Source organism: Staurois parvus, unplaced genomic scaffold (assembly GCF_062004578.1).
Source record: "Staurois parvus isolate SC_StPar_1 unplaced genomic scaffold, SC_StPar_1.0 ptg003211l, whole genome shotgun sequence".
Classification (NCBI taxonomy): Eukaryota; Metazoa; Chordata; class Amphibia; order Anura; family Ranidae; genus Staurois; species Staurois parvus.
This window is the reverse complement of record NW_028321007.1, coordinates 11,894-22,529: the sequence shown is the minus strand read 5'-3', so window position 1 is coordinate 22,529 and position 10,636 is coordinate 11,894. Positions and strand designations below refer to the sequence as shown.

The window sequence follows — 10,636 nt, the reverse complement described above, 5'->3', positions numbered from 1 at the left end:
GCTCCTGGCTGGAGTGGGCTCCCTGGCTAGGTTGGCTCCCTGGCTGTGATGGGCTCCCTGGCTGTGGTGAGTTCCTGGCTAGGTGGGCTCCCTGGCTGGGGTGGGCTCCTTGGCTGGGGTGGGCTCCCTGACTGGGGTGGGCTCCTAGCTAGGTGGGCTCCTGGCTGTGGTGGGCTCCCTGGCTGTGGTGGGCTCCTGGATGGAGTGGGCTCCCTGGCTAGGTGGGCTCCCGGTTGGAGTGGGCTCCCTGGCTGTGGTGAGCTCCTGGCTAAGTGGGCTCCCAGCTGGGGTGGGCTCCTGGCTAGGTGGGCTCTTCGTCTGAGGTGGGCTCCCTGGCTGTGGTGATCTCCTGACTAGCTGGGCTCCCAGCTAGGGTGGGCTCCCTGGCTAGGTGGGCTTCTGGCTGTGGTGGGCTCCTGGTTGGAGTGGGCTCCCTGGCTGTGGTGAGCTCCTGGCTAGGTGGGCTCCCAGCTGGGGTGGGCTCCTTGGCTGGGATGGGCTCCCTGGCTGGAGTGGACTCCTTGGCTGGGATGTGCTCCCTGGCTGGAGTGGGCTCCTTGGCTGGGGTGGACTCCCTGGCTGGAGTGGGCTCCTTGGCTGGGGTGGGCTCCCTGGCTGGGATGGGCTCCTGGCTGGGGTGGGCTCCCTGGCTGTGGGGAGCTCCTGACTAGCTGGGTTCCCAGCTGGGGTGGACTCCCTGGCTAGGTGGGCTACCTGGCTGGGGTGGGCTCCCTGGCTAGTCTGTGTACCTGGCTGTTGATTAGCATAGTCCCGCCTAGCTGCCATTTTCCAATAGGCTGAGTGGGGGGAGGTACATTTAATCCAATATATGTACGAAGATAGATGCCGCTCAAACCCGTCCTGAGGAGTCTTGTGAAGACACTGATCCCCCTGGCCTCAGCCGTCACTCCGGCAATGCCCTGACACGTTTCGCCCAGGCTGTGTCCAAGCCCCGTATGGGTGGGGCAAACCACGTCAAAGCGTGGCCGGAGTGACGGCTGAGGCCATTGGGATCAGTGTCTTCACAGGACTCCTCGGGACGGGTTTGAGTGGTGTCTATCCTCCTTCCCTGCACACTGCCTAGGTCCTGGTACTACTTGGGATGGTGCTCCCCGATTCCTTGCCATTGGGGTGATTGTGTCCTGTCCAGCCTCGAGCGACACCAAATGCCTGCTACATGAATCTGCTGTGAAGATGGATTTTGTGTGTCGGACTCTTAGTCTGATGGTTGGTGGTTGTAAAGCGAACGTTCTGCATTTCTGTAGTCCGCGGTCCACACACCGATCCTATCGCGCTCAATAACCCAATAACATACCCCGAGAGGTGGGTGTGGCCAGCTCAGTGGATTGCTGGAGTCCTGGATTCTTTCTTGGATACACAGAATATAACTGGATATAACATTTACAGGGAAAGGTAATCCCGGGAATATCCGATTATATTGATCCCGGGAATATCCGATTATTTTGATCCCGGGAATATCCGATTATATTGATCCCGGGAATATCCGAATATTGATCCCGGGAATATCTGAATATTGATCCCGGGAATATCCGAATATTGATCCCGGGAATATCCGATTATTGATCCCGGGAATATCCGATTGTATTGATCCCGGGAATATCCGATTATATTGATCCCGGGAATATCCGAATATTGATCCCGGGAATATCCGAATATTGATCCCGGGAATATCCGATTATTGATCCCGGGAATATCTGAATATTGATCCAGGGAATATCCGATTGCCTCTCAGGGGGTCAGGAAGGAACGTTTCCCCTGCAGGAGCAGATTGGATCGTGCTTTGCTGGGTCTTTTCGCCTTCCTCTGGATCAACTGTGGGTGTAGGATTATAACTTTTGTTTTATGGTTGAACTGGATGGACTTTTGTCTTTTTTCAGCCAGACTAACTATGGAACCCGTAAATAATTCAATAGTCGATTTAATTATTTCTGTACTGGAGGCACTGTGGCTCATCGAATGATTAAACGATGGCTTTAGCTGACTAAGTGAGTCGTTCAGACATTCCCTGACCTTTCGCTCTCTGTAATGTGGTATACACCAAGAACATTTTACCGTTCTGCCCTCCCCCCGCACTGCATACTGGGCCACGTTGAAGGAGCTGAAGTACTCATTCTGTGTTTCTTCGGCGTCTTGGTCCCGGTCCAGCAGTGCAGAGATGGCGGCTTCATCATAGTGGATGACATTGCTGTGGTCACCATCCTTCCCATCACCTGCGGGGAACAGAGGGACACGTATTACTCTCCACATACACACAAGATTTGCTCCCACGGTTTATATAACGGCAGTGTACAGATTGCGTGATTAGCAACCCCGCCTATGCGGCCTCCCTGTCACTAGGGGCAGTACTGTAGCTAGCACCTCTGTCTCTGCAAGCTATAGACTGCCTTCGGCTTTCTCCCCCGGGCTGCAGCACAGCTTTCTGTGTCCGACGTTTGGCCTCCTGTGGCTGTCAGCCATATCGTCTCTATCCCAGCCAGCAGGTTTTCCACAGGCTGACTGAGATGGTGGCTGACGTTTGCAGTGATACCTCACATGTGAGGGGCAAACACCATTAACACACACTATATTGCCCCATGTATTGTCCCCGCCCCCTCCAAGTCATGTGATTCAGATTTTCCAATCCCCTCCCAATCATGTGATTCAGGTGTTCCAATCCCCTCCATGTCATGTCATTCGGGTGTTCCAATCCCCTCCCTATCATGTGATTCAGGTGTTCCAATCCCCTCCCTGTCATGTGATTCATGTGTTCCAATCCCCTCCCTATCATGTGATTCGGGTGTTCCAATCCCCTCCATATCATGTGATTCGGGTGTTCCAATCCCCTCCCTATCATGTGATTCGGGTGTTCCAATCCTCTCCCCATCATGTGATTCAGATGTTCCAATCCCCTATCATGTGATTCAGGTGTTCCAATCCCCTCCCTATCATGTGATTCAGGTGTTCCAATCCCCTATCATGTGATTCAAGTGCTCCAATCCCCTCCCTATCATGTGATTCAGGTGCTCCAATCCCCTCCATATCATGTGATTCAGGTGTTCCAATCCCCTCCATTTCATGTGATTCAGATGCTCCAATCCCCTCCATTTCATGTGATTCAGGTGTTCCAATCCCCTCCCAATCATGTGATTCAGGTGTTCCAATCCCCTCCCTATCATGTGATTCAGGTGTTCCAATCCCCTCCATTTCATGTGATTCAGGTGCTCCAATCCCCTCCCATTTCATGTGATTCAGGTGTTCCAATCCCCTCCCTTTCATGTGATTCAAGTGCTCCAATCCCCTCCCTATCATGTGATTCAGGTGCTCCAATCCCCTCCATATCATGTGATTCAGGTGTTCCAATCCCCTCCATTTCATGTGATTCAGATGCTCCAATCCCCTCCATTTCATGTGATTCAGGTGTTCCAATCCCCTCCCAATCATGTGATTCAGGTGTTCCAATCCCCTCCCAATCATGTGATTCAGGTGTTCCAATCCCCTCCCTATCATGTGATTCAGGTGCTCCAATCCCCTCCCTATCATGTGATTCAGGTGTTCCAATCCCCTCTCAATCATGTGATTCAGGTGTTCCAATCCCCTCCATATCATGTGATTCAGGTGTTCCAATCCCCTCCATATCATGTGCACCCCGTCTGCTGATTGCGGGTGGACACTAGCGCACATTTATTATATACTGACCAGACCAGATGGGGGCGCTCTCCTTACCTTCATCATCCTTAAATAGCTCCTCGCTTCCAAACCGTATAATATCCTCCAGTTCTTTCTTGGTCATGGAGGCGGGGCTGGATCCGCGCCGCGGGCGCACCACAAGCTGGGTCAGCATAAGCTTTGTCTTGGCCACCTGAGCGATTCTCTCCTCTACAGACGCCCGGGTCACAAATCGGTAGATCATTACTTTCCTAGTCTGGCCGATGCGGTGCGCTCTGCTGAAAGCCTGAGAAGAAGGCGATGCAAAGTCATTTCTGATTGGCTGTAGCAGTTCTATTCCCAGCATTCCTGCCCTGCGACTTGCAAAGCTGCTGAGTCGCAGCCTATTGTCATATGGCGCAGTTCTGACTCGGTCGGAGCCGCAGCGATTTCTATAGAAGTGCATGCGATACTTTTGTTGCGATTTGCTGAGATATCTGCGTCGGACGTCTTGAAAATCACAACTGAAACCAGCAAGTCACCCAATTTTCACTACAAGTCCCACAATTTCAAAATTGGCTTTGATGTGACCGGGGCCTTAAAGAGTAACTCCACTTTTCTTGCACCCCTCCCCCCCTTTGATCTCTGTACAATGTTAGGATTGTAACAAACGTTGTAGCAGATTCCTACCTTTTGTATTCTGAAGAAATCGCTTTTTGTGTCTCTGTGTCCACGTGCGGAGTGAGTGTGAATGGGAGCGACTTTATCATCATCAATCAGCTGCTGCACCTCTCATGAGGAAAGTGGCAGGGTCTGCATCCTTTTAGACGGGATTTTTTTATAGAGAGTAACTCTCTCACGAAAAGGGATGCAGGGGATGCAAAAAACTTGGCTTGTATCGTAGTGCAGACCTCTGGGAAAATCAGTGAGCCAATCATTGAAGCAGGAAATGACATGTGTAGGGGCGGTCCATATACCATCTGAGTACAGAACGCCTCCAGGTCGCCATATTGCATTTTACAGAAAATGAAAGCGGCTGCAGATTGATGAGGAAAGATCATTCTTTATAACATTCAGTCACGATTGTAAACAATTTTTTTTTTTTTCCTACGAAAGTGGAGTTACCCTTTAAGGTGCAGGAAACAGAGGCTGATCCTCCGGGGCAGAAGTGTTACAGGAAGGGGTGACTGACTCTACCATGTCCTGGCTCCACCACACCATGTCCGGGCTCCACCACACCATGCCCTGGCTCCACCGTACCATGCCCTGGCTCCACCATACCATGCCCTGGCTCCACCATACCTTGCCCTGGCTCCACCATACCATGCCCGGGCTCCACCGTACCTTGCTCTGGCTCCACCGTACCATGTCTGGGCTCTACCGTACCTTGTCCTGGCTCCACCATACCTTGCCCTGGCTCCACCATACCATGCCCTGGCTCCACCATACCATGCCTTGGCTCCACCGTACCTTGCTCTGGCTCCACCGTACCTTGTCCTGGCTCCACCATACCATGCCTTGGCTCCACCATACCATGTCCGGGCTCCACCATACCATGCCCTGGTTCCACCATACCTTGCCCAATCCCGCTACAACTTCCTGCTGAAGCTGCATTTCACCTGGCTGCCCAGAGCCCAGCACAGACCACCAGAAGAGGCTGACCTGAATGTCGTTATGGGGGTTCCAGTCGGAGTCATACATAATGACGGTGTCAGCGGTGGCCAGGTTTATCCCGAGACCTCCAGCTCTGGTGGACAGTAAGAAGCAGAACTGCGGAGCTCCTGGAGCTATGGAAGGAAAGAAGGGAGGAAGAAAGGAAGGAAGGGAGGGACAGAGGGAGGAAGGAAGGGAGGAAGGGAGGGACGAAGGGAGGGACAGAGGGAGGGAGAGGGAGGAAGGAAGGAAGGAAGGAAGGGAGGGAGGGAAACGAAAGGAGGAAAGTCAGGAAGGAAGAAGGAAAAGGAGGAAAGAAGAGAGGAAGGAGGGAAGGGAGGGAGGAAAGAAGGGAGAGAGGGAGGAGGGATGGAGGGAAGGAGGAAGGGAGGTAGGAAGGAAGGAAGAAAGGGAGGAATGAAGGGAAGGAGGGAGGAATGAAGGGGAAGGGAAGGAGGGAGGAATGAAGGGGAAGGGAAGGAGGGAGGAATGAAGGGGAAGGGAAGGAGGGAGGAATGAAGGGGAAGGGAAGGAGGGAGGAATGAAGGGGAAGGGAAGGAGGGAGGAATGAAGGGGAAGGGAAGGAGGGAGGAATGAAGGGGAAGGGAAGGAGGGAGGAATGAAGGGGAAGGGAAGGAGGGAGGGAGAGAGGGAAAGGAGGAACGGAGGTAGGAAGGGAAGGAAGGAAGGGACAGAGGGAGGGAGGAAGGAAGGAAGGGAGAGAGGATGGAAGGAAAGGAAGGAAGGAGGAAGGGAGGGAGGAAGGAAGGAAGGAAAGGGAGGAAAAAAGAGAGGAAGGAGGGAAGGGAGGGAGGGACAGAGGAGGGAAGGGGGGGAGGGAGGAAGAAAAGGAATGAAGGAAGGATGGAAGGGAGGGAGGAATGAAGGAAGGATGGAAGGGGAAGGAAGGAGGGGAGGAAGAGTCACAGACACATATTTATACCATGTTCCTGCACTGCCAGAATAAGAAGCATCATTAGAACCACAAAGTGATATGTTAGGCGGAGTCGCAGATCACAGGGAAGGGTCGGGAAATACTTCAGTCTTTGTTCCCTTTGGGAAGAGGACGCCTTCCATCCGCCATTTTCAGCTCCAAGCAACAATACAAAGCTGATGGAAGGACATTATGAATGGGACAGGAAGTGAGGTAACCTCACAAATGGGGTCACAGACAACAATGGTCACCTGCCAGGCTCGGCTCACACTTGTGCGACTTGTCATGCGATCTTAGACACATAGGGGAAAAAAACGTTGTTCGCTCTGTAATCTGATGGTGCCAGCAATGATTTTGAAAATCAGTCGTTTTTCACAAATTTTTCAACATGCCTGATGAACTAAATAGGGAGGAACCATGAAAATCGTCCGGTGCCATTGCCCCACTAACAGTGAAAATTGGTCGATTATTCTTAGGTCTGAATTTTGAACGAAAAATCATTCGGAAATTGACCCGTGTATGGCCGGCCTTACTAAAACTGGAGAGTGCAGAATCCGGTGCAGCCGGGCATGGCAGCCAATCAGCATCCAGCTTCAGCTTGTTCCATGAAGCTTTGACTATAAAACCTGGAATCTGATTGGTTTCTCTGCAGAGCTGCACCAGATTTTGCACTCTCAAGCTTTAGTGAATGAACCCCATAAAGTCGCATTACAAGTCGCAGCCCATTGATTTCAATGGCACCGTTCTGATCTACGCGACTTTAAAAAGGTCCCTGCGCTACTTAGATGCAACTTTCGTGCGGCTTGAGTACCAGAGAGTGTAAAGTTGCAGGAAAGTCGCAGCAGTGTGAACAGATCCTCCACAGAGAGATGTCAGCCCATCCATCCTCACCAATCATCGCCCAATAAAATGATGTTTAATCACTCGCCTGCCAGGCTAATTCTGGGCACTTCACTCCTTCATGTAATAATCGGCATTTTTTGGGGGGCTAGAAAATTACTCAGAGCCCCCAAACTTTATATATATCTTGAGCAGAGGCCCTGGAGAATAAAACGGCGTGCTTCATTACGTCACACGGCATTTTGTTTTTCGAAAGAACATTTCTTGAAAAAAATGCACTCTAACCTCTTCACATCGGCACCTCCCGGCCCTTTAAGGGGTTTCAGACGCCGGGAGGTGGGGCGGGGTTTTAGGGTTATGTGAGCGCCATGATTCGCTGTCACGGCGGTCACATGATCGGAAAAGGTCCCGATCGCAATGGGAGATTGGGACCTTTCCGTGAGACTCCGACATACACGCTCTCAGCACATATGTGTTATTAAATTGTACGCAATTATGCGGCCGCTCAGCGTCCAGGCCCAGCCCCCGAGAGGCCGCATATTTGCACGGTCGGCGTCAAGGCCCAGCCCCCGAGAGGCCGCATATTCGCATACGATCAGCGTCAAGGCCCAGCCCCCGAGAGGCCGCATATTCACATACGGTCAGCGTCAAGGCCCAGCCCCCGAGAGGCCGCATATTCGCATACGGTCGACGTCAAGGCCCAGCCCCCGAGAGGCCGCATATTCGCATACGGTCAGCGTCAAGGCCCAGCCCCCGAGAGGCCGCATATTCGCATATGGTCGACGTCAAGGCCCAGCCCCCGAGAGGCCGCATATTCGCATATGGTCGACGTCAAGGCCCAGCCCCCGAGAGGCCGCATATTTGCGTACGGTCAGCGTCAAGGCCCAGCTCCCGAGAGGCCGCATATTCGCATATGATCAGCGTCAAGGCCCAGCCCCCGAGAGGCCGCATATTCACATACGGTCAGCGTCAAGGCCCAGCCCCCGAGAGGCCGCATATTTGCGTACGGTCGGCGTCAAGGCCCACCCCCGAGAGGCCGTATATTTGCGTACGGTCAGCGTCAAGGCCCAGCCCCCGAGAGGCCGTATATTTGCGTACGGTCGGCGTCAAGGCCTAGTCCCCGAGAGGCCGCATATTTGCATATGGTCGGCGTCAAGGCCCAGCCCCCGAGAGGCCGCATATTTGCCTACAGTCGGGGTCAAGGCCCAGCCCCCGAGAGGCCACATATTCGCCTACGGTCGGGGTCAAGGGGTTAATGAATTTTAGTGCACACAAACACAATATAAAACCCATTTTTTTGTGAATTATAAAAGAAGATATTCAATAGAGAAGATGGGACTTTCAGGGTGCATGAACATGGATACCAAACATATTAAAAAGTTATATAATTTTTATTTTGTATTTTTGTAAAAAACACAACAAAAAAGGAAAAAATACAGAAACATAAAAGCAATTTCAGTACTAAGAGTAAAACTGAGATTCAGACTTGGTTATGTAATTGTAGTTACTCCCTACGTGTTTCGCCCTCACGGGCTTCTTCAGGGGGGATTTTTTTTTAAGAAATTGCAACCGAAACACGTAGGGAGTAACTACAATTACATAACCAAGTCTGAATCTCAGTTTTACTCTTAGTACTGAAATTGCTTTTATGTTTCTGTATTTTTTCCTTTTTTGTTGTGTTTTTTACAAAAATACAAAATAAAAATTATATAACTTTTTAATATGTTTGGTATCCATGTTCATGCACCCTGAAAGTCCCATCTTCTCTATTGAATATTTTCAATTTTAAGGAATGTGGTGCAATAATCATATCTGATCGCCCGCTCGCCACTTTGCTGTTACTATAAAAGATGTTCCACCGAGTAAATAGATACCAAACACGTCATGCTTTAAAACTGCGCATGCCCGCGGAACAGCAACGAACTCCAGGACATTCGGTTCTCCACAGGCGACACCTTTGCAGGTCACCAGTTTGGAGTTACAGAGGAGGTCTGGTGATAGAATCATTGCTCATGCTATGACATTCGCAGCGATACCGCACATGTGGTGCGATCACTGTTTAAATATGCGCGTGGGACCTACCTGCACGTTTGCATTTGTGCATGAGCATTGGGGGATGGGGATGTTTTAATTTTTTTTAATCAACTTTATTGTTATCGCAAAGGGATACAAAGAAGGGAAAATGTTGATTCCGGGAAGATGCCCGGAGCTGGGACGTGGTACATTCTGTATGAAGCTGTACTCCGTGTTGTATGTTCTGCACACAGGGCACTAATAATGATTTACACATGACCACCCTTTTCTACCACGTGCTGCTTAGACCGGGGGTGTCAAGCTGCTTAGACCAGGGGTGTCGAGCTCAAATTCACCGGGGGGGCCGCATCAGCATTATGGTTGCCCTCTAAGACTAGATGTCCAAAGCACCCCACCCCCCCTTCCATCAGATGTCAAGAGCCCCCCCCCCCCCCCTTTACCATCAGAAGTCAAGAGTCCCCAACCCCCCCTAGTTTATTTCACAGTGCAACCCCCTTACCTTGTGCTGTTGCTGGGAAAATGCTGGAGGCGGAGCTGGGATGCAGAAAGTTCAGGGTCTGGAGGAGGACCACAGGAGGGCTGCAGTCAGCTGCTGGAATTTGCTGAATGCTGAGACAAGGGGGTGCTGCGCCTGCTTAGACCAGGTGAGGCAGAGACGAGGGATTGCTGCGGCTGCTCAGACCAGGGGAGGCGGAGACGAGGGGGTGCTGCGGCTGCTCAGACCTCCCCTGCGGCTACACAGACAAGTGGAGGCAGAGACGAGGGGGTGCTGCGGCTGCTCAGACCAGGGGAGGCAGAGATGAGGGGGTGCTGCGGCTGCTGAGACCAGGGGAGGCGGAGATGAGGGGGTGCTGCGGCTGCTGAGACCAGGGGAGGCAGAGACGAGGGGGTGCTGCAACTGCTCAAACCATGGGAGGCAGGGACGAGGGGGTGCTGCGGCTGACCGCTGAACACTGACAGGGGGTCGCACCCCTCCACCTCCATCCAACACTGACAGAGGGTCTCCCCCCTCCATCCAACACTGACAGGGGGTCTCATCCCTCCCCCTCCATCCAACACTGACGGGGTCTCACCCCTCCCCCTCCATCCAACACTGACAGGGGGTCTCACCCCTCCCCCTCCATCCAACACTGACAGGGGGTCTCATCCCTCCCCCTCCATCCAACACTGACAGGGGGTCTCACCCCTCCCCCTCCATCCAACACTGACAGGGGGTCTCACCCCTCCCCCTCCATCCAACACTGACGGGGTCTCACCCCTCCCCCTCCATCCAACACTGACAGGGGGTCTCACCCCTCCCCCTCCATCCAACACTGACAGGGGGTCTCACCCCTCCCCCTCCATCCAACACTGACAGGGGGTCTCACCCCTCCCCCTCCATCCAACACTGACAGGGGGTCTCACCCCTCCCCCTCCATCCAACACTGACAGGGGGTCTCAACCCTCCCCCTCCATCCAACACTGACAGGGGGTCTCACCCCTCCCCCTCCATCCAACACTGACAGGGGGTCTCACCCCTCCTTCTCCATC

The 10,636-nt window shown here is 52.6% G+C and overlaps 1 protein-coding gene across 1 annotated transcript; it reads right to left on the bottom strand.

Moving 5' to 3' along the window:
- Positions 1 to 301: 301 nt before the first annotated feature.
- On the bottom strand, positions 302 to 10,127 carry LOC149428478 (ATP-dependent chromatin remodeler CHD4-like). Its single transcript, XM_089667358.1, has 5 exons — positions 9,606 to 10,127; positions 5,308 to 5,432; positions 3,724 to 3,952; positions 2,074 to 2,231; positions 302 to 646 (listed from the first exon to the last, which is right to left on the bottom strand). Exons 2-5 carry the CDS (start codon positions 5,344 to 5,346, stop codon positions 302 to 304), a joined length of 771 nt encoding a protein of 256 aa, XP_089523484.1. The 5' UTR covers positions 5,347 to 5,432; positions 9,606 to 10,127.
- Positions 10,128 to 10,636: the final 509 nt, after the last annotated feature.

Coding starts and splice junctions, on each gene's coding strand:
- LOC149428478 (XM_089667358.1), bottom strand. CDS start 5,346: ATGTATGACTCCGACTGGAACCCCCATAACGACATTCAG. Junction 3,953..5,307: donor ACCCCCATAACGACATTCAG/GTCAGCCTCTTC, acceptor CCTTCTTCTCAG/GCTTTCAGCAGAGCGCACCG. Junction 2,232..3,723: donor GCTATTTAAGGATGATGAAG/GTAAGGAGAGCG, acceptor TGTTCCCCGCAG/GTGATGGGAAGGATGGTGAC.